This window comes from Anas platyrhynchos, chromosome 3 (genome assembly GCF_047663525.1).
Source record: "Anas platyrhynchos isolate ZD024472 breed Pekin duck chromosome 3, IASCAAS_PekinDuck_T2T, whole genome shotgun sequence".
NCBI classification, from domain to species: Eukaryota; Metazoa; Chordata; class Aves; order Anseriformes; family Anatidae; genus Anas; species Anas platyrhynchos.
In genome coordinates this window covers 101,216,522-101,241,344 of record NC_092589.1, presented here as the reverse complement: position 1 = coordinate 101,241,344, position 24,823 = coordinate 101,216,522, and the positions used below count along the sequence as shown (strand labels likewise).

Genomic DNA, 24,823 nt, shown 5'->3' with positions numbered 1-24,823 from the left:
ATCAAGAATTTTATTTTTTATTTCTGGACAAAGAATTTATATGGAATTATAAATTGATCATGAGTTCATGATCAATTTATAATTATTGTAAAATTAACATTACCTTCTAACAGTGTGCTCAACAGAAATCTTAGTTAATGTATTTTTATCTGTCCAAGAACTCCTGCCTCAATTACCATAATGTCTGGGTATCTCACAAAACCATTCATGTTATCAAGGTGAAGCTTCAAACAGTAACCTGATATAGAGGGGAAATTTAAAAGAGACAAAGACCAAGACCCCCATTTCAAAGTGATAGAAATGCTAAAAGTTTGTGACAGACCAAGAACTCAAGACCTGCGGTAACCATGGTCAGTGCTCTAACTGCTGATTACTCATCCTTCCATCAGAATTAAAAAAAAAAAAAAAAGAAAAAGGAAAAAAAAAAAAAAAGTTAATTACCAGATTACCTTCTTGATAGATTTCATGCCAAGCTTCTAAATTCATCCCCTCTATATAGCCACAATGTTTAAAATCCTGTGGAAATCTTCCAAGTTGAAAGGCATCTGCTGGCACTTCAGAAATCCCTGTGTTGTCACAAATCACGCGGGACAAAGAGTGCTTTTTGAGTTCATGTTTTTGAGCTTCAGTGAAAACATTATCATTTTCCCACCAGAATCTGGAAAGGTTGATAGAATTATTTTGAAGAGATTAAATTCAAAGAGCTGATTATTCTTGCTTTCACAGTATCCTACGTAAGAGACCAGAAAATAAGAATTACAGCAAAATGTAGGTGGATACAACAATAATAAATTTAAACTCCATAATATGCTGTTTTGCATACCCAAAATACAAGCCATGGCAAGGCTAGTGTGAGTCCATGGTGACCTCAGATGTCTTGTTAAAGTCAGATGGGTAAAACTATTAATTATTCACATATGCAGAATCATTCTTCAGTAATGATAGAAAACCACAAAAGTTATAATATTGAGAGAAAAATTCTTGAAGATAAATTATTTTAATTGGATACTTAATCTTATGCAAACCAGCATTCATAAATTGTTCTAAATATATATTACAGCTAATCACAGGAGCAGCCATAATAGATACCCACACCATAACATTTGAACTCTTCTTGCTATTACAGAATTGTTGCTATGAAAACAGGTATTGATGAATGCTACTTTGTATATTTCCATTCAGTTCTCCATTTGCTAAGAAGATGTGGGTATGTAGATTAGCTATAGCAGAATATTTACAGACAGCAAATGTCATTTTGATCATACAAAATGGAGAGATGAAATGCATCTTACATTTTGTGAGGTCAGAAACATGCTGGCAGAAATGAAAAAACAGTGCTAGCATTGCAGCACCATATCAATGTATACGCATACATGATATATAGTATGTATAATATGTAACAAATATTACAAATGAAATATGAAATAATACCATTTATTTTATATTATGTTGTATCATGCAGTACATACTATATTATAGTATATGTATTTTAGCATATATACTATATAGTAATACTACATATAAATAATATGTATGTATAATATGTACATGCACACATACAAGTATATATAAATATAAAAAGCTTAGTGAGAAAGAGAAAAGAAATAAAAAGATAAACAGGATATTATTATTTTTATAACAAAGATGGGGCAACTCTATGAAAGATCACAGAGAGTGTATTTGGCTTAATTTTATACATCGAGACATCATGAATAGCAATTTTTATTTTTTTTTTTTAATTTGATAACACACCTCTGTTTACATATTAAACACTATCAAGCAATGTTAAATTGCTAAGATAGTACCCTGTGGTAATCAGGTCAGTTATTATTTTCCCCACCACTAGGCAGGCAGGATCTGAGCTAACATGATCTAAGACCATTACCAGTAGAGAATGGATGAACCAACTGAACTCAGGATTGAACCAATTGAACTCAGGGTTAACACAAGACTTGGGTATCTGTAATATTGGGGGATAAACACTGGGGTTTCTAGTAAGGGCTGTCTGTGGTTTTCATGTTTACACCCCTCTAATTGGAAAGGAAGAGCAGTGGACCCTGTAAAAAACCTGCATATGTGTGGTATTTATATGAGCCCTTTGAAATGGTACCATGCAAATGAGAAGTCTGATAATCCTGTTTGTGTTCTGTGGAGTGTAGGGGCTGGTGATGTGCCCCGTAGGGGTTTTCAGGACAAATTGCACCCTGCTGCCAACAGTTTTCTCAGAAGTGCAAAGTCATTCAGAGTCATAAAACTTGTTTAAGTAAGCTAAGTGCATGTGAAATTTTGCAGAACAAGCTTTAGGTGCAGGCAAATAGTTGCGTATGGTAAGATAGTTTGGGAGTAAGCCTGTCCCACTCTGCCTGTGTTGGAGGAGGAGGGAATCTACAGGACCAGGGATGGGGTGAATGTCCCATACTTCAGGAGCACTGTGATAAGAATCACGGAAGAGAGGGTGGGGGCCTGGAGAGAGAGGGGAAAAAAATAAATAAATGGCATATTCCTTCTGCCTCTTACCTACACAGTGACCCCAGACTTCCCAGAACATCCTGAAAGGTCACTGACACTTACAGAATCTTTACCATACCCAAAGCTGTCAAAGGCTTTGTTCACTCAGTTCCCCTGCACTTTCTAGTTTCTTCTTTCATGTACATTAAAACTTATTCTACTTTCATCACAAAATTCAGTTTTGTCTATGCTGCTGAGAAGGCTTGAGCAGATCATTATTTTTTAATCTACCCAGCAGCTAGGGGATTGCTTTAACAAAGGTTGCTCCAGAAGATATGTATCAGATCACCAAAATTTTACAAGTGAATTTTAGAGGGTTAGAGTAAAAAATTATAATAACATAAAATTAAATAGAGGCACAATCCTCTGCACAATCCCTATGCAAATGGCAAAGTCAGCTACAGGCCTTTCACCTAGTCATTACAAATTCTGAGATTAGAGAGAGATTCAGAGCAGGAAGGAAGAGAAAAATAAAATAACATCCAATGGAATGGAAACAATTGGTTCCAGGTGACCAAGTGATTTGACCAGATAGGGCCTGGGTTTAATACATCAGAAAAAGAAATACATTTATTTTGTCATATTACTGACAAAATATTACTGATTTTAAGGCTATGAGGATGAAGTCAGTTAAAAATTCTGATTATCCGTGATTTATGAACTTAAACCAGTACGTTCAAAAAGATGTTTTGAAATTCCTATTTACTGACACATCGATTAGTGTATCTGGTATGCATGTAGTGTTGCTAATGCAGACACAGGTAGTATCCAATACAGCATATGACAAGTCACTGCAAGGAATTTTAGACTTTTCCATTCTTACTCTTACTGTGAGACAATGATAACATTATACCCTCCTAACTTTCATAAATAGTTCCATATCATAGTCTCAATAACTGAATATCATTTCACATTTAGGTTAGCTGTCATTAAAAAATTATGACAGAACCTTGGGGAATTCATTTAGCATTAGAAATATTCTTTTCACAATTTGGAGTTAACATGTTAAATTATCTTAGGTTTAATTAATGTTAATAGTATCATAAGACACTGAAAAATAGAAGCAAGTCTAGAAGGACCCCAATAGATATCCTTCCCCAGATAGGGGCAGGGATACAATTCGGAAAACTTACAACCATTTTTTTTTTTAACTCTGTTGAGTGGAATGTTTGCTGTCTATACAGTTTGTGTTAATAAGATACCACCTTTATGATTAACATTGGTTTTTCCTGTGAGCTAATTAATTAACATTTTTAAAGTTCAGATTTAAATTCTGCCTCGGATGCTTATTTACATAATGGCTTCTTTCCACAACAGTGACTTATGAGAGGAGTGTAAAGGTGAGAGGAAGGACCAGATGTACTTAAAACACCACTGCTAGCATGGTGTAAGTCGTTTAAAATTAGTCCTCTCAGGAGATTCAAAATTACTGCTATAAGTATATATCACGGAAATTAAGAAAAATATGTTGGTTTTGTAATTTCTTCAGGAACAGAAATATGATAAAGCAACACCTCACACCCTTTTGTGACCTGAAACTGCATTTCTGCTGCCTTCCTGGTGTGGCGTGTTGTACTGGTGGCACTTGTGCAGGATTAGGTGAAGGAAGATCCTCTCCGCTGTCTGTTAAGGCTGTTCTGGGAGTACTTTGCATTCCTGAATCCCATAAGACTAACTACCTAGTGTTTATTAACCTTTCTAGGAAGCCTGTATTACATCTCTCCAAATCTCTCTTCTGAATTTGCTGTTTGCTGTGGAAAGTGTTAACATCCTTCCAGTTAAGGACCCTGACTCTAGTGCAGCCCTCAGGGACTGGATAGCTAAGACTGTACAGTGCTACATCCATCCACACAGAATTTAATTGCCCCAGCACAATTAACTGATGTTGGCACCTTGCGTTTCCACCAGAAGTATAAAGTTGGTCATCTTAGTACCATAGAAACAATCTCTAAATTGTTTCTACGTTGTTTCTAATCTCTAATTTGAAACTATATACAAATTAAAGAAGAAAAAGCAAAAGCTCACCCAACAAATCCCAGAGGAACTAGGATAAAAATTGGTAATCAGCACTGAATTTGTTTAAAACACTTATAAGCATCATGTTGTCTTACATTTTGGGAAGTAGCCTCACATATCTGTAAGATGACCATTGGTTTTGATTAGTATACAAATGACTCCACAGCATGAAACAACTTACCGGTCACCATCCCTTAGTGCTTTCATTTGCTTCCCAATTATACATGCAAACAGGGGACCAGTTCTAGCACCTGGAAGAAAGTCTTCTACTAAACCACCAAGCCAAACATCAATATTGCTAGGATTATGGTACAATTCCATGATTTTTTCAGTGACTTTCTGATTAGTTATTATTGTATTCAGGTCAGTTTGAGTTTCCAGTTTTGGTAAGCCACAGAATTCACGCCAGTCATTATAACCTATAAATATGATGTTAAAAGGAAGATTAGACTTGACTATTAAACAAGATATTTTAAATTAATACATTTAAAACCACTGGGTTCTGACAACCTTAATCTCTATTATGGACAGTTATGTCTAAAAATAAACCTATTATTATTGGTTAAGTTGATTGGAGAAACTATGGCAGGATCTGAAACAACAAGATATGCAAATATCACATCATTTTTGTGAAGGAAAACAAGGTTTTAAGTTCTCCAATATTTATTAAGCAATGAAAACATGATAATAAAGGGTTATTTTTGAGATAATCTAAACAGAAACATACACTTTGTGTTGACATATATATACAATTCTTTTGCATCACTGGAATTAACTTCCCCCACCTCCCAACAATACTTGCATTTTGGCCCTGAAGACCAAAACTATTTCTACTGTAGTGTAGCCGAGAGCTTTAAACTCTAGGCTGGAGTCAGACTTTATTTGTACTGTCCAGGGCCACATTCCTAGCTACAACATCACACAGCTTTAACAGGAGAAGTGGAGCGAGTTGTCACCCAGAAACATCTTCAGTTCTACTTCTGTGGGTAGACCATCAGGCTCAGAGCATAGAACAGCATTTGTTCCTTATTCATGTAAACAAGTGGTCTGATCAGGCAGGGGGTCAGGACTGCAAACCTACCATAGATTTTAACAGCCAATATAATTAAATTAACTAAACTCCAGCACAGTCTTCTCTAAACTTGTACATCCGTGACCTGATAGGCTCATAGTCCTTGAGAGTTTATTTCTACCCAGGGTGCACAGACCAAGAAATCTAATGCAAAAAGTAGGCATAAAAATGTAGTGTTTCTCAAAGTGACGTGTACATCTAACTAAGCTACCTATACCAGTCCTGAGGACACCTCAGCACCTTTTACTCTCAGTCCAGCCAACAAGGTTGTGTCTAAATAGACCTCTCTCACAGGCAGGGTGCAGCCTGCAGACCTCAAGTAGCTGCTGCAGACAGGAAGTCCCTCTCCTCTGGAGCTGGATTCAGCAAGAACCAGTGTCAGGTACCTGCACCAGGCATACCCACATCTACTCACCAATACTGGTCTTCCACATTCCAGAACTGAGAGGTTATTCTAATTTGAAATGCTGGGCAATATTTTGTTTTCATCAAAATCAAAAGTATTAGCATCTTAAAAGAAAGTTGTATTACTTTTCTGATAAAAACCTATTATTAAATAACTTATATACTAAATACAAGCAGTGATAGTTCAGTTACTGATTGGAAGTAGATTTAAGAAAAATCAGTAGACCTGGGAGTCCATGATCACGGCCACGCTGTAAATTTAATGATGCTAAATCAAGTGAACCATTGTTGGACAACACAAACAGTTTTTCTGTTAACTCTTCATTCATCAGTTGATTTTGCACCTGTAGTTTTGCTGAATGTGCAAGAAGACCCCTTAGCAAAGGATCCAAGCCTCCTTTAAACACAAAAATAAAATAATGTCAGAGCATGTATATAAACCATTAGAATGTTTTTAACAAACATGTATGTAAATGTATGTAAATGTACGTATGCTTCTATATATTTTTTTAAACATTGGTCACGTAGCCTTTTATATTCAAACAAATGCAAAAAATTGCTTCAGGTTGACTTAAGAGTGGTAATCTTATGAAAAGGCTCCACCTGTTTCTTCTGGTATAAGAAAATTTTAAACCTGATAATACATGTATCCCCAAAAAAATATATATATAAGATATCATCAATTTATTGTCAATCTACCAGATTGATTTAATCTGAAGAGTAATTTCTGTCTGATTCAGTGGACTATTTACCTAAAACAATTGTTCCAGTATTAATTATCTGGAACCTGTTCAACAGCCTAAATCAGTGATGTAATTAAATAAATGTTCCTATTCTTACCTTAAGACCAGTAACCTTAGAAGTTATAATATTCTGGGGGAAACAAACAAAACAACCCCATTCCCCCTGCCCCCACTCTCCACACACATACATAAAACAACAGTTTAAATAAAAACATACCTTCTTTAATGAGCCTCCATGGACTAAAGAAAACTTCATGCAAATGAAGATTTGGGAGTTCTGGATCATCTAAATACTGTGCATTCAATCGCCTTACTATTGGTTGGATTGTTGCATGACCAAAACGAAAAGCAGCTGTTGAAAATATGTTAGAAACTGTAGGATTTACTGTGGGATCATAACCTGTATATAGGCCAATATACTGATTAAAAGCATCTGGACCAATAATTTTGGGAATGTAATCTCTTAAAGTAATAATCTGAAAGAAAAGAAAAAGAAACATATCATTCAGTGTTTTGATAGTTGAAAAGTAAAGATTTATATGTATAGAATGCCTTTTTCATCACTCATCTATTCCCAAGCATTTAGCATGATGAACAAGTGAGTTGGTAAATAATAATGTACTTGTTATAGTCAGTAGAAAAATGACTGAAGAGAACCAGTGGCAGGGTTAAGTACACTAGTGAGGTTCCTTTAACCTCCTACCTAAAAAGCTAGACAAACCATCCTCAGCAGAGAGTACCAATATTGCTCACTTCCAGTCCAAAGGGGGTAAATCTAGCCCTTAGGAGCTCTGCTCCTAAACCTGGATTGTGATAGCATAAATTATAATGCCCTTAAAAAGAGAAAGGAAAGCATGAATTACTATAAAAACATTCATGAACGGTTGTTGATAGGAACAGATTCTATTTTCAGACATATATATGTGACACAAATCCTCTTTACTGAATATTTTAAATATCCAAACTTTAAAATACTGATGCCAAGAATCCCTTGGCAGACATTTTATACTAAACTTAAGCCAATTTATAGACTCCTAAAAAACACACTTCAAAAATGAAAATGGTGATAAACACTTTCTGACAAATGTTTTGCAATATGATAGTATTAGTCGCATGACAAAAAAAATCATATAGGTAATACTGAGAAAAAAAAAAAAAAAAAGTGGAAAAATATCTAATGTACCAAATAAAATGAAAGTATTATAGGCTAAAGATTACACTGCACTCAATAAAGCATAACAGGATGAATATGAAGCATAGTGAATTCAACAAAACACATTATAGATTCAATATACTGTGCAGTAAAATATACTTTGAGTAAATGTACTTTGAGCTTGGTATAGTGAATACTGAAAAGCTAGATGTCACAAAATGACTGTATGAGAAACTTGTATCTTTATTTTGAACATGACACAGAGACAAACAAGCCCCTTCAGAATTCACACACTTTTCACATAAGGCAGAGCTCACAAAATCTTTATGTTTTCAGATATGTTAAGTTAGGTCATGAAGCAAACACACTATTTGAAAGAATAAGTTAGAATTCCCTTTGCTGGTCCTTTAATACAGCTTAATATTAAAATTAAATGATTGCTGGAAATTAATACGTTGTCATTGGAGAAGTTAACCTTTTCCTACATTCCCAAAGGTTTTGCAAACTAACAATTCCTTCTAATTTTAGATTTAGTTAGTTTTTTATAGGTAAGATAATGACACATTGTTTCATTACTACAAAGGGCAGAAATACAGATTTTCCAAGTCTCATTCATCTTGACTTGGGGTTAAGTGTGATTTAGAAGCATGAATGAGGCACCTGTACCCACAAATTCAAAAGAATGGGTAGAAAAGAATATAAGTATTTTTTGCCATCATCTTAACAGACATGCAGAGACCTTAAATAGCTCTAGATCAGCCCTGGACACAAACATCCTGATATGACTCTCATTTTTTTTTGGCTCATTGTAAATGAAATCTGAAGCTAAGCAACCCATAAAGGCCAGATTGCCCAAACAAAAGGGCAATTCAGATTTTTCATTTGCTCCAGAGGCAAGATCTGAATTTTATGTTTCCTTGACAGGGAAAGAGGGATTGTTGTTTCTAGACATGAAAACTAAAAGGCTAAAGGTAAAAAGGAGTCATATACCTGCCTTGAGCTAGGAGAGACATATATTTGATGGAAACATGATGTTTAAAAAAAAGCTCCATCAAGTAGAAGTGATCTTTAGACAATACAAACTAAGGTGATAAAGCAGAAAAATGATACTGACAGAAAGAATCTGGAATGTGACAGAGAACCATATCCAAAGTAGCATGTAGCATCCTTCATGTAGACTCTGAACATACTTTACCTAAATTTGTCTGCATGAAAACAAGGAGAGGCTCACTACAGGTTCTAACTGACACATATACAAGTTTTAAATAAGGTGTAAACGGCTCAGAAACAGCAAAATTATTTTTCTTAAAATTATTTTGCATGTACTCCCTGCTATGAAAGAATTATTTGAAAGGTTTTTTCCCTTTCACATTTGGCATAAATAAGCATAATACTTTCATTCAATACAGTTTTTCTTCCACAGGTGAGATTCTTCTGTGGAAAAGAGGTAACATTCTCGTCTAAAAATATGTCAGTAAAATCAGAACCAGAAAGAGGTAGTTCTATACAAAGAAAGTACAAGCAACTACAATGAACCATGCTGCCATTTGTTACTTCTTTTGATCTATTTATAAAGAATAAGTTAACTTTGGGTGTGATCTCAGCTCTTTGTGACATTTATGACATTAGTGGATTAGTGGTAATCCTAGTTCCTCTTAAGAGACATTTAGCACCTCATAGAATCAACTCAGAATTCCATAGAAACTTCATAAAGAAGTTAACTTTAATCAATAGTGTCAATATTTCTACTATCTCAAGACAGTCATTGTTTCAAAGGTATAATTTAGTAAAAAATGATGGAAAATGAGCACTGTCTTAAATAGAAGCCATGTGCTCTGTATTTAAATGATTTTAATAGCCTGTATGACCAGATAGTAATAGAAGTATAAACAGTATTTAAATGTTATTAACTTAGTCATGTCAGAGAAAATAAAATTCTGATTTCCTAGCAATACAATCAAACATCTGGTAATTATCCAGAGAGAATCTAAATAATAACACTGTCAGAAGAGGCCTTGTATGGATTCATCATAGCATGATGAATCTATACACTGTGTATAGAAAATAACTAAATCTTGACCTGCAAATACAAATGCTATGCAAAGTCAGACAGGCTTTATGTGAAAGGCAACATCATTCTCATTCAGAAGGTGGAATTGCAACAGGGATTCTGAAATGTCACTGAATGTGACATTTGAATGTTCACTGGGCCTGTTCAGCCTGGAGAAGAGGAGGCTGAGGGGAGACCTCATCGCAGTCTACAACTTCCTCGTAAGGGGGTGTCGAGAGGCAGGAGACCTTTTCTCCATTAACACCAGTGACAGGACCCGCGGGAATGGGGTTAAGCTGAGGCAGGGGAAGTTTAGGCTTGACATCAGGAGGGGGTTCTTCACAGAGAGTGGTTGCACACTGGAACAGGCTCCCCAGGGAAGTGGTCACTGCACCGAGCCTGACTGAATTTAAGAAGAGATTGGACTGTGCACTTAGTCACATGGTCTGAACTTCTGGGTAGACCTGTGCGGTGTCAAGAGTTGGACTTGATGATCCTTAAGGGTCCCTTCCAACTCAGGATATTCTATGATTCTATGATTCTATGAAATGTCCTTATGAACTCAGCAAGCATCCTGACTGGATTTGCTTCCAGGATGGGCAACCTCCAGTGGAATTCATCCATACATTAGTTAATTGAAAATAAGTTATGTAATTTCATACTATTTTTGAGATTTGTTTTTTTTTTTTTTTGTTCACGTTAAAAGCAATCTCAAATTAGGTGCAAGAGATATAGAAATTCATATTACTTCCTCATTAGGTTCAGCAGACTTTCTTTCCTAAAACAGAGAACAGGCAAATATATTGATTGTGTTTAATCTCTTAAAGTACTACATACAGCTGTTTGAAATTCCCATAGTAAATATTAAAGGATTTACAGCTGATATTGAAGCCCTAAACACTTTTATAAAGATTGATTGTATGAAAGTTCAAGTCCCAATAAATAACGAACACATTATAATGGCTCAGTCAATAGTCTGAACTATACTTTTTATAGCCATGAGTTATGTTAGAATGAAACACATTCTTTTATAATATTTATTATTTATCTCTTTTTTATCTATCATTTCATAGTTTAAGTTTAAGCTCTGAGAGGAGTTATTTAATGATCCAGTTTCACAAACAAGTTTCATCCACGTTAGCCATGTTGAACCCTATAATTTTACTTCAGTTAATGTCAGCTACTTAAGAGACCGATTTTCAACCCACCCATAAGTATAAGGCAGAGAAGTAAGGATGTAAGATACTTCAAGAACACAAGAAGGTATAGAAGGAAGAGAAAAAAAAAACTACAAACTGAAAACTAAATGCAACTGTCAGCTACAGGTGGGATTAACTGGCAGTAACACCATTATTTCAGAGATTCTTCTCTGAAATCATGATAAATTAAAGAGAATTTGAATCAAACTGATCTGTGAAACTCTTGCATCACTCTTTGACTAGTGCCACTTCATTCGGCATTCACAATCCAAACAGCACATCAGAATGTGATGCACATACATGCACATGCATGCATTTTCAACTTGCAAACCATGTATATATGGAACAGCAATGTAAAGACTAGCAGTTCCATAGCTGAATGTTTTTTCCTATTTTGTCTACACGTTTTGTTTAAAGGAAAAACAAATGTAAACTATTTTCCCTCAAATATCTTTAAAGGAGTTCTTCCAACATTAACCATTTTGTGATTCTGTGTCCTAATTCTGCTCATTCTGTTGTCGCAGGTCAAAATAAGAATAACTGAAACAAGGAGCTGGTTTCATTTTTTTAAGCAGGTTACAATAAAAAAAAAAAAATGTATTTTGTTTGTTTCTTTCTTTCTTTTCACAAAACACTGTATAAACCAAGGTATATATATTTTACTACAGCATATTGCAGTATAGTTTAGAGTTAAGTATGTGTCTTTCACATAAAATACAAGAAGGGAATTAACCATTGTTATGGCTTATATAAACTACTACTTACCAATGAAACATGCCAACAGTGCAAACAAAAAGTCAGTTTTGTCCAAGACAATAACAGGCAATTGCTATGTTTAGTAACTTTGTCAGGTTCCTACTATTAAATGCTTGCCACTAGAGCTATTTATGCTGTCAGAAAGCATCTAGGAGGAAAAGCATGGTCTCTCTCTCTCTATATATATATATATTATTTTTTTATTTCCTTATTCTAGAAAGAAAAGGAAGGCTTTTTGTTCAATTCCCTATAATTACATAGCAGCAGGCAAAAATTATGTTTGAAATTATTCATTCCAAAAAGAGAGAATTTGAGAAATGTGTAGCAACTGAAATAACTGAGTGGAGATTTCAAGGTAACTTCAGCTACAGCTGTCATTACTGTGCTGGTTAGCATACCACATTAACAGAGATACTCCAATTATCTCTCTTAAATGAATATCTCTGAACTAGCCAGATATAACTGAATCACAATTCTAATGAGCCATAAGCAAATCTCATTAGACTGTGATACTGGTAGAGATAATGAGTAGCCCAGATTTATGGAGCATATTGCCTTGCACAAAGTATTTTCTTTCAGGCCATAATGCTACTGGACATAGATCAGAAGTACTTGAACACACAGAAGTCTGCTTTTGGATTTCCACTTTTCTTCTAACAAATACTAACAACCATTTTGACTTAGTGAAATTATTTTAAGCAAAGAGCACATTTACAGTAAAGGAGCTGACACAGTTAAAGTAAGTAATATATATATGTTATATATAATATTGCTGATGTGATTTTTTTGGAGCTGATGTGATTTTTTTGGACTTCAGCAAGGCTTTTGACACGGTTTCCCATAGGATCCTACTGGACAAAATGTCCACCATACAGCTAAATAAAAACATCATACGATGGGTGAGCAATTGGCTAACGGGCAGGGCCCAAAGGGTTATGGTAAATGGGGCTGCGTCAGGCTGGCGGGCGGTCACTAGTGGGGTCCCTCAAGGCTCCATTTTAGGGCCGGTACTTTTCAATATTTTTATAAACGATCTGGATGTAGGAATAGAAGGTATTTTGAGCAAGTTTGCTGATGACACCAAACTTGGAGGAGTTGTGGACTCGAATGAGGGTGGAAAGGCCTTGCAGAGGGATCTGGATAGGTTGGAGAGCTGGGCGATCACCAACCGCGTGAAGTTCAATAAGAGCAAGTGCCAGGTCCTGCACCTGGGATGGGGAAACCCTGGCTGCACGTACAGACTGGGCGATGAGACGCTGGAGAGCAGCCTAGAGGAGAGGGATCTGGGGGTCGTGGTAGACAGCAACTTGAATATGAGCCAGCAGTGTGCCCTGGCAGCCAGGAGGGCCAACCGTGTCCTGGGGTGCATCAGGCATGGCATCGCTAGCAGGTCAAGGGAAGTGATTGTCCCGCTCTACTCTGCGCTGGTGAGGCCTCACCTCGAGTACTGTGTGCAGTTCTGGGCACCACAGTATAAAAAGGACATGAAACTGTTGGAGAGTGTCCAGAGGAGGGCTACGAAGATGGTGAAAGGCCTGGAGGGGAAGACGTATGAGGAACGGCTGAGGGCACTGGGCCTGTTCAGCCTGGAGAAGAGGAGGCTGAGGGGAGACCTCATCACAGTCTACAACTTCCTCGTAAGGGGGTGTCAAGAGGCAGGAGACCTTTTCTCCATTAACACCAGTGACAGGACCCACGGGAATGGGGTTAAGCTGAGGCAGGGGAAATTTAGGCTTGACATCAGGAGGGGGTTCTTCACAGAGAGGGTGGTTGCACACTGGAACAGGCTCCCCAGGGAAGTGGTCACTGCACCGAGCCTGTCTGAATTTAAGAAGAGATTGGACTGTGCACTTAGTCACATGGTCTGAACTTTTGGGTAGACCTGTGCGGTGTCAAGAGTTGGACTTGATGATCCTTAAGGGTCCCTTCCAACTCAGGATATTCTATGATATATATAAAAAAAAAAAAAAAAAAAAAAAAAGCCAATTTTTTCAAAAGGTCTGACTAAATTAAATTAATGTTATTTTTCTGAGATTATCTGACTTTAAGTGCAAATAACAACACGCCAGAGAAGGAAGGTGGTTTCTTACAGGAAGTATTATGCATATTCTCTTAACTAAAACTTCTGACAGAAGAAAGGATATGTGTTTTATTGTAATAGTGATATTTTCCTACCTCTTCCCCAATTTAACTTCAAAACTGTCATTGTTTGACACCAAATAATCTCTTTCTAATAGTCAGAAAACATATGAAAGTCATCTAGCTTCCAATTTATTCTGGTCCGGATATAACATTAATGATGAATAAAAGCAAAAGTCCTGGTGAAGATCAGAGGAGCAATGCCAGGTGGAGTAACCTGAGTACCCAAACTATCAAAAAGGAGCTTGAGGGACTGGCTGCTCTCTATGGCAACCAAAGAGAGTGGCCATACCCCAAACTCGAGGATAAACCCATCAAGATGAGACAATGAAAGAAATTGTCACCTGAATGTTGGGCAAGCTAAATGAGTGCTAACAGGATTATCTTTGAAATAAGGCTAACAGGAGGTAGGACTCATGGTGGGATGCAAGGAGAAGAGGGGACTGTGTAAAACTTGGCATGCATGCAATATTAAAAAATTGCATTGTTGGAATGTGTAAAACACTGGTGACTGTTGGAATGTGTGAAACACTGGTGTATTCAGCAATGGGGATAAAGGTGGTGAAAAGGAGGGATTGGTGTGAACTTGGGAAGTAAAAGAGGCTGTATGAGCATGAAGCGTTGTCTGATCAGTTTGCTTCTCTGAACCGTGCTTGATCACTCTAGTTTATACTGTATTCTGCAGGTGCAGAAGCTGTCCACAATGAGCATATGAACTGTGACTGTGAGGAAAATAAAATAAAATTAAAAAAAAAAGAAAAAAAAGAAGAGCAAGAGCAAGAGCAAGAGCAAGAGCAAGAGCAAGAGCAAGAGAAAGAGAAAGAGATAGAGATAGAGAAAATACTGAGCAGGAATAGATTTTCTTATTCACAGGTGTAATATAAACATTCTTATGGTCTTTTATGTACTTTTTGCATGTTAATTTCTCCTGCCTCCTATACAAATATATCCTATAGAGATCTAGATTAGACCTTGAATTTTATATATTAATACAGCATTAAGGAATTCACAAGCATTTTTACACGGGGAAGTTACTTCTTTATATAATTATTATAAGAAAATAAATATTTCAGGCACTATACAAATGGAGAAACATAGCTAAAGAGCTATTGATTCCTTTACCAACCAAAGGAACAAAACCAAACCAACCAACCAACCAACCAAACCAACCAACCTAAAAACACCAAAATTGCAAAGAAATGCATCTGAAAAGGAATAGACTTCAATAGACAAAATAGACACAGGAGAAATCTGCAGAAAGATGAAGCAGAGTAGAAATTTCCATTAAAATCAGAGCACTCAGATCTGGGATATGAACAAACCAAGGAGGAAGACATTGAATTCAGGAAAGTGGAGAACAGAGCGAACTTTAAACATGCCAAAGTGGAAGCACAGAAAGAGTTGGCACAGAAAAGCTAATATGATCTCCTAAGCCACTCAGAAACATATCTGAACTTCTGTGGCTGGTTCTGCTCTACACTGCAACCAACACTGCAACGTGTTGTTAAGCAACTAAACATCCCACCTGATGGAGAGCTCCGACAATTTTCCGTGCTTCTTGGTAGACCATCTCAGCACTCCAGTGTCTGTTGATGGCTTTGAGGGCCCGGGCCAGGCGGTTGTGCTCTCTTAGCCACAGTGTGTGCATGGCTGCCAGAGATGTCACCTCACTTGATCGGCTGTCCCCAGCCATTAAACACTCAACCCTTTCATCTTCACTTGCATTTGAGTCCTGTGCACACGGTGATGGGACCCGGTCTGTATAGGGTAGGTATTCCCGATTGTTGTCATAATATTTACTGTTTATTCTAAGAAGACCTTCTTCACTTGTTAAATTCCTCAGCTTGTTTTCAACAGCAGGGGTGCTGCCATAGACAGTAGAAGCATCAAGGAAAGATGTTAAACCATTTATCTGTTGTCTTGGATTTGGGGCTGACAGATTTCCAAAAAGAATACTATGATCACCAGTGCTGCATGCAGGAGATGAGCGGTAGAAGGGCAGGCAATCCATCCCTGTGGATAATGTGTCATTGGCAGTTACCTGTGTAACAAAAAAGTATTTCCTGAGCTATAGGCACCATAGCTGTGGATGTTTAATTAAGGTTTGTGTAAATATTTCTGTTCCATCTCTGTTTTCATCTGTCCTCCAGATCTCATCTACTGGAGTGACATTCTCTAAACTCACAGAGATCATTTTCTTACCTCTCAGATTGAAGTGAAAATATAATTCAATTATTTTTAAGACAAGACAGAAAAAAATAATAAAATAAAAACCTTTAGCATAAGATCAGGTTACTGAGGTAACCCTTTTTGAGAAGTTCTATGCCTGAATTTTTCTGTCTTCACAATTAAAATTCCTCACAAAATGTATCACAGTGGAGATGTGAACATCTGGTCAAATTATGTTGTACTGAACACCAAATGAAACTGCAGGTTTACATGTGTACATAAAAATATAATGAAGAGTGTCAGTCTGCAGCAGTGTGCCGTAAAAGCATTGTTTCTATACTATTTTAATTTGGTTTCCTAACTGAAAAATACATATATAACTATTCACTCTGCTGGTCCTCCACAAGCATTCTCCCACATTATTTTACAGGGACAGCTGTCTTGCAAGTGTCTTGCAATTCTGACTGTCCTTATAAAAAGCAAAGACTGCTTTTTATAGTCCTTCTGAAGTGAAACTCTTCCCAGCCCTTTGATCCACAGACAACCAAGAAACTGAGGTCAAATGGTGATCCAGTATTTGTCTGCTAATCAGAGGTTTTAACCAACCTGTCATTCGGTCAACTATTCCAAATGCAGGTAAAGGGCATGGGAAAGACATGTGAGAATTGTCTAATGGGATCTTGAGGTACACATAATACACAAGGGTAGAATACAGCCTAAATCAGAAAGCTGGAAGTTTTGCTACTGGAGAGTACTTAAAGTGGTATGTACAGCCTTAACAGCTGTAGGGAGGGGAGCAGAGATGTTGGAGGGAGCAGAGAGAGGAAATGCAAGAAAGGTTTTATGTGCATGGTAGGATATCTAAGAGAAAAGCTCAGGCTAGCAATTCTATTTCAAAGAATATACACCAAAAATCATTAGGTTTCAAAATGACTGAAATCTATCTTCATTATCTAATGCATATTTGCTTTATAAACTTTGTTTTTCAGAAAAGAGCTTTATTTCCAAATTTTAACAACAGTTCATTATGCAGCAACACAATAAGCCATAGCTGTAAGTCAGTTCCATGAGTTTCAAAAAAAAAGATTAACATCAGTTAAAATTATTAAAAAATGAAGTCTGAGTTTCATCAAGTATAAAACTAGTGTTTTCCTATCAACAGGCCAATATGAAATAGGTACAGATAACACTTAGAACAGCTGCTTAAATAGCTCGAAACAAATAAGTCTTCAAATATTTGACTAATAAAAAATGTTTTGTGCAGACCCCTGAGCTAATATTTTTTCTTTCTATTTTGCTTGCTGTTCATTTTTGAAAAAACTCTTTGGCACATGACACTTCAAAAGCTATATAAAATGATATAATTTATTCTTTGTACTTTTAACACTGAAGGGACCAGTTCTGAACCAAAAGTTCCGAACAGTTCCTTAATTGTGATAAAAGTAACAGGGCAACTTTGAAATGGAATTAATGAGCTTTGTTTAACAACTTTATTACCTTACTTATTATGCCAAGTAATATTTTCTTATTACTGAGAACTTGAGCCAGTAGGGATTGATATCAACAGAACATTTAAGTTAAGAAAGGGTTTCATTTGTTTTTCAAGTTTTGTTTGGTAAAGAACTTCTATGAATATTTTTCCACTGGTTAAGTTTTAACAAAATAAAGTAGGCTATTTCTGAAGGAAATACATAATTTCTTTTTCTTTCTTTCACTGATTGCTAAAATCAGTGATTTTACTTCCTTGGGTTTTCCACTTAGTATTTTTCTCTATGATTAAGTCCCTTTCAATTTTTTTTTTTCTCTTCAGCTGATAATATAAACAAGAAGCTTGTCTCACACTACAAATACACGAACTTGGCAGCTGCAATGTTGTATGTGTCTGAGTGCCTCCTTCTTCTATTTATCAGGGAAGCCTGGAAGAATTCAGGTATCACTGGGAAAAATGTATGAGCCACCTTCAAGTTGTTAAGCAGTGAGGCTCACAACAAAACATATCAACAGTGAATGAAGCTCATACTGATTAATCTTTGGTTAACTGCCTCTGCAATTTCAATTCAAATTGTTCTGTGCCCCAGTGGAGAAAAGCAGCAGTAATGAACATTAAGGGACTGGCAGAACTGCATAATGTAGTACTTTCCCTTTTCGTGGGGTAAGCAACGTGCAGCCAGCAGCTGAATGTGCAAATGAGAGATTCTGTATGTTATTATTCAAATGACATCAAAAATAATCTGAGAAAAATAAAAACCTTCTGCTGAAATAGGTACAGAATTACATTTTTCTCCAAAACTGATATAGAATATTCATATTGATTTTTTTCTTTGTATAGTTTTAGAGGGGGAAAAGTCAGAAAAAAAAAATAAAAAATCCCTCTCTGGCCACAGTATTTTTCCTGCTACAGCTACATGTTGATTTAAACTGATTAATTGCTAACTGTTTTGTGCGTTTAAATCTGCTTGGAGTGAATTTTTTTTTGGATGTGCAGGAATCACTAACTGTTTCAGGGTACCATGATGTCTAAACCATTATTGCATTTAAAGAAAAATCTTTTTAAATATTTTTTCTTTTTCCTTTGGCAAATGGCATCCTTGTAATAGGATTTTTGCAGTACTCAAAACAAAACAAAAGCTTATGTTTTATATAGGTATGCCAGCAAGGAAGACATAAACGTGTATTTTGGGACATGAAGCTTAGAGAAGAGTCAGGGTCCCCATCTGACAGTGAGTTTTTACCTCTGAAATACAGGAAAAAGGCAGGTGCTCACTTTGCTGGCTGTTGAGTGCACAGACTAATCCATTTGTAGCTGAGACAGGAACCTGTCATGTTACACATCACCTTTTGCAAATCTCCTCACTTTTCTGTGTTTCTTTTTCTTTTCCACCTCTTCTGTAGTTGAACTAACTGAATGAAAGCATTTCAGGATTGAGTCTGACTATGTGTATGCACTATGCCTATCTTAATGTCAGCAATGTAATTAATACTGAATAAAGACGATAAGTCTTTCTAATGCCTCATGATTATCTCAGCCTCAATCTGAAATAATCACCTGTGGAATGACAGGTTATCTCAGCATCTCAGTTCCATGTGTCAGGCTGCTGAAAAACACATAAAAACTTTTTTTTTCTTTTTTTTTCTTTTTTCATTTTCTTCATACTATGGGATTCCAAAGAGATACCAAAAATAGATGTTCAGGCTCTACCAGAAGCTATAGCTTTGGTGTGAGAATTACTGGGTGTCTCTGTATAGCTTTTACTATGAAAATGGCCAGAACAGAAAATTGTAATGTTTCCTGCTACCTACACATTCTTAATATGTTCTACTGCAACTTCCAAACTGTCATTAAATTGCATTGACACAAAATATTTTCTAGACAGCTTCCCTAACATGTGCAGGCAGGAGCTGCTTTTCCCTGGTGAAACACCCAGAGAGGCCTTATGGCTCAGAGTGCCCAGAGAAGTACTTTTGTCCTCTCCTTATGGATGAATTTTCCCTTGACTGCCACTTTCTAGGAACACAGCGAGAGTGCAATTGGCATCTTTTCTGTTTGCATGTATGGACTATATGCTATCAGTTTTACTGACTTTGGAAACCAGATGCAGTGTCTTCATATGGAGGATGACTGTATGAAAGCATTAAATGTATGAAAGGGATGACTTATATGAAAATATTAAATGTATGAAAGGGATGCCCCATCCCTGGAAGTGTTCAAGGCCAGGCTGGATGGGGATTTGAGTGACCTGGTCTAGTGGGAGGTGTCCCAGCCAATGGCAGAGGGGTTGGGATTAGTTGATTTTTAAGGTCCCTTCCAACCAAACCATTCTATGATTCCATGAAAGTAACCATGGCTGATTTCCAAATATTTATCAGATGGATTTTAGCAGGATTACATGAGAAAATCAGTTCTAGGGGGATATAGTTCTAGTTATATTATTAGCATTTTGTTTCAATGTTCACGAAGTAGTTCCTCTGGTCACATTAATGAACTATTAAAAACCAGTCATTCATATATTGGATACTTCAGATGTGTCCTGAGAATGTGATTCTTTAAGATCTCTGTGCTCTTTCTGAACTCTCTCAAGCTATGACTGCCAACTTTCAAAAATCCAAATCTGCTGGATAAGAGAGAAAACATTTACCCGTCTGTGGTAAAATTCCAGGCAGTCATTTTACTTAGGCTTCCTGAATTTTAGATTATCTTGCTGAGTGGAAGATGTGCCACCTTTCAACACAGGAACTGATTCAGTTCCCATTACAGCAAGCAGAATATTTTTCTTTATGTGTAATGGAAGTGGAATGATACACTTAAGGGAAAAGGAAACTATGTTATACTTCTCCGTTGGTTAACAATTTGGTAGGGAATAAGAGTTTTCTGTTCTGATGGAACTTATACCCTACACAAACTTCAGTGCATAGACAAGCTGGTCAGTAATCAAACTTCAGCCCTAAGTAATTTAGGTTGCTCTGGACAGAAACTGGGGCATCAGTCCAAGGGCTGAGATGGGCATTGGGATCTCCTACAGCATGAGGAGATGGACAGTCTGCTCTCTGAGAAACACACAAACAAAAAAGGTGATTTGACTTTGCTACTTGATTTTTTGAGTGGCGGAATGTCTGTTTCCAAATTAATCAGACAAGAACATAGGATTTTATATTTATACCAATTTCCTTCTAACCCTCTAACAACCTTTGAATTCATATTTTCCATCTACCCAAAGCAAAGATGTGATATATATGTTTCAGCAACTCCCTGAAGATCATTTTATACATACATTGAAAAGGTAGCTCTCTTCAAAAGTTTGTATTAGCTGCTGGAAGTATCTTTGCTTTTAGTGAGTAAAGGTAAGTTCCTTTCACTTTATCTGGCTGGCAATTTAAAAACAGAATTATTTATGACTACTTCCCTATTTTCCTCAGTGGAATTTGAAACCTTGAAATGTGAGAAAAATAACACTGGGGGAGACTAATAAGGTTTCTTTGCATCATAAAGTTGAGAGGTAGAAAACTATGATACTTGTACTAAATACTGTAGTTGTAGTTTGTTATTTCTGTAAAACAATTTAAATATTTACCTGTTTCATTTAATAATTACACTGGGTTTCAATATTTCTATCAGCATATGCTGTATTATTTACTGATGATCTATCCATTTCCCCTGCAATTACTTTAGTGTATGCATATCTCTAATGTATTTTATATTACTTGCCTGTTTAGAGTCTGGAATTTTTCTTGAAGAAATTCATTTAAAATCTTACCTTTATTGGAAAACATGGATTTTGTTTTTCACATGTCATCTGGCACTCCATTCCAGTTAGAAAGGCAGTTCTGCTCGTGCTCTGTGGTGTGAATGCAATGTCGTGGTCTATGTACTGTCCCCACACCATAATGATATCGGAATACAAATTGTCTTCAGTAACAGCCTCATTAGATGCGTGAATAATTTTTCTTGTCACCTCACGAACCTGGGAAAAGAAATAAATTACATCGAGTGCTACATAGTATTTATTTATTTCTTATAAAATGATAAAACACTATAAAGCTGGAGGAGCAGTGATAAAAGTTATCCACCCCACCCCCACCAGTACTCCCTAGAGTACTTTAGTACTTTTAATAGCTTGCTTAAAGGGAAAAAAAAAAAAAAAAAAAAGAGAGAGATAAAAACCAACAAAATCCAATGTATGACAGGCTGTTACTTCTGTTCAGGAGCTGAAATAACTCTGCCACAAGCAGATTCAAGATGTTTCAGCTGAATTTTTCTATATATTGCAAAATGAACAGTGGCAGTGTATTTTTGATCTGTTCCTTTCCAGGTAATTTTGAAAACTGCATATTTCTTTTAGACAGCTTAAAAGTTTTCTTTCTATTTATTCTGTTTTCCTTTAACAAATGGACTTTGCTGGGCAACCTCAGATACTGTGGATACACAGGGGCACTGGGCTGCTCCATGAGTAAATGGAGCAGCTTATACAGCCCAGGAGACAGGCATGGTTGCAAGAAGTTCTGTTTCATTTTTCCAGGCAGGGAGAAGCAACGATATATTTCTGCAGCACTTCTGTGAAAACTGCATAGATATAGATTCTTTGAGAGGGAACATAGAGACATCTACATCACACATTCAGCCTACACTGGTCCTCAGTTGAAGCCATTTGAGCCAAATCAGCAGTTTGTGATGATTAGGATACTGTTATTATCCACAGATTTCTCCCTCATGCTGCAAAATGTTCCATCACTTAGGAGACAAGCCCCAAGAAAGGGCAGTACATAAAGAGTCACAGAATCTGTAATAAATATGAGGCCTATATGATGAATGCATAAGACAGGTTAAATATAATTGGTGAGGACAGGAAGCAACGTGGGACTTCTTAGGAACATCAGGATTTATATTGAAATTGCCAAGATCGGAGATACATGGCATTCATCAGAAATATAAGTAAGGACTTATATTTCTAATTCTGATTCAATATCATTATTTGAATAGCTTTGGTGGTCACAAAACACAAACTTTTTTTTTTTCTTACTGTAAGATTTTCTCACCACAGTTAACTTCCTCAGCTATGCTATGTTTGAATATCACTTTATAATGACCCTCACACTTATCTCTTACCTCCGCATTATTTTCTTGTTACTTTTTAAAGGATATGTGTAGATAGTTAAAAGTACAAAAAGATGAAATTGTGCAAATAATTTCAGGAAAAACATCTATGGCACTAGTTCTATCCTATCTTCAAATTAAGGCAGAGAAGCTTGCTGGTGATCAGATTTGACCAGATTTTGTGCAATCATGCAAGTTTTGGTTTAGTGTGTTTGACTTCACAAGTTCTTCACAAGATTCTAATGAATCTAAATATAGGCAGCTTGTATGATCTACTGGAAATTTACTTGTGCAAATGTCAGATTTTCATCTTCAAGCACTAAATTATGCAGCTTAGGGACAATGTTATTTAATTAATAACGTGAGTTGCAAGTGACATTAACACTAAATTCTCTTTCTTATCCTTATTAAACATACAGTGGTTAAAATAACAAGAATTTGAGTGCATTAAAAGTCATGTTTCAAAGCAATGATAACAAACCAGAAATAGTAAATCCAGTTCAAATCATCGCACACTGCACTGGGGAATTTTTCACCCAGTCCTCCATGCAAATATTTTTTGTTCAAAATTTCCTCTAAAGCAACTCTGTTATTTTATAAGTATATAGGCTGCTAAAATTCATAAATATTGCAATGTCCTCTGAAGTCAGTAACTTGGGGTTTCTAAAAAAATGAAATTCTGGTTTGATAGTAATACTTTAGGACCCAGGGGAATGGAGTCAAGCTGTGACAGGGGAGGTTCAAGCTGGTATCAGGAAAAGGTTCTTCACTACGAGGGTTGTCATGCACTGGTACAGGCTCCTCAGGGATGTAGTCACGTCACCAAGCCTGTAGGAGTTTACGAAGTGTTTGGAATATGCTTTTAGTCATATGGTCTGAATTTTTGGGTAGACCTGTGTGGTATCAGGAGTTGGACACAATGATCCTCATGGGTCCCTATGATTCTATGATTCTTTCCAGCTAAGGTATCCTAACCTAGGAGGCAATGGTGGTATACATTCATACACATATAATGTGTGTTGCAGATATTGTATGTGCTTTATATATATTTAGCTAACACCCACGCTTGTCTTTGCTGTGGTCCTCCTTCCCTGAATAAAGAGAAGAAGAAAAAAAATAATAATAAAAACAATTCTAGATTGGAAGGAAATTCTGGAGGCTGAATGGTGCAACCTTCTGTTACAAGAAGGGACTAAGTTATTCAGAGTCCCATCAATCCAGGTCTTGGGCATTTCACATGGGGGATACTCCAGCAGTAGTCTAGGCAGCCTATTGAGACATTTAATCATTGTCAGAATATATTTTTTTTTCTTGTATGGAGCAACTTGTAACTGTTGTCTCTTGCCCTGTCAATGTATATCCTTGTGGAGATGGTACCTTCAGCCTCTTCAGCACAGGGAGTCTGTGACTAGGTCCATCCTGGGCCTCCTTTCCTCTAGGCTTAGAAATCCCCACCTGCTGCCTTGTGACTGGTGTAAGCCCTGCTTGTTCTCCACTATGGCCCATATTATTATTATTTTTTTCCTGTTACTTATGAAAATGGACATCTTTGGTGGCAGATATAGTTATAACCAGTATTTCACATAATCTAACGGTGTACTTTCTAACCAGGGGTAGCTGGACTCCATTGTATCGAACTTTGGGATCCCATCCTCGAGGTTGGCTGAGTCCGTCTTCATAGGCTGGTGGGAGCCATCTAGCCAAGGCTGTGTTAGATGCTCCCCATCTAGGATGTTCCCTGGGAAAAGAAAAAAGAAGAAGAGAAAAACCCAACCAACCAATCAACAAAACACTTGAAAAGAACCTTAATCGCTGTATAATAATGAATATAAAATAATTATCAACACAGGTGAACATTTCCGTATAGTAAGGTATTTGTATAATGGTTTTGGAAAAGCATCATCTATTAGTCTTTGTGTATGCCAACAACAATTTAACTCAATTTAACTTAACATAAGTCTGTCTGACTTATGTTTCTAGTTGATGTTGGTTACCTTTTGATATCTTTGAAATACTTGCTCATT

At 36.5% G+C, this 24,823-nt stretch overlaps 1 protein-coding gene across 8 annotated transcripts in view; it reads right to left on the bottom strand.

Annotated features, from left to right (window-relative positions):
- TPO (thyroid peroxidase) overlaps positions 1 to 24,823 on the bottom strand; it is a 57,246-nt gene that overhangs the window by 16,202 nt on the left and 16,221 nt on the right. For all 8 annotated transcript variants that reach the window (XM_072036401.1, XM_072036397.1, XM_072036399.1 and 5 more), the window contains 7 exons: positions 24,408 to 24,537; positions 21,463 to 21,669; positions 15,567 to 16,082; positions 6,962 to 7,220; positions 6,228 to 6,398; positions 4,706 to 4,943; positions 450 to 658 (listed from right to left, as the gene is read on the bottom strand). In XM_072036401.1, coding sequence (XP_071892502.1) covers positions 450 to 658; positions 4,706 to 4,943; positions 6,228 to 6,398; positions 6,962 to 7,220; positions 15,567 to 16,082; positions 21,463 to 21,669; positions 24,408 to 24,537 — 1,730 coding nt within the window. The remainder of the gene's footprint in view (positions 1 to 449; positions 659 to 4,705; positions 4,944 to 6,227; positions 6,399 to 6,961; positions 7,221 to 15,566; positions 16,083 to 21,462; positions 21,670 to 24,407; positions 24,538 to 24,823) is intronic.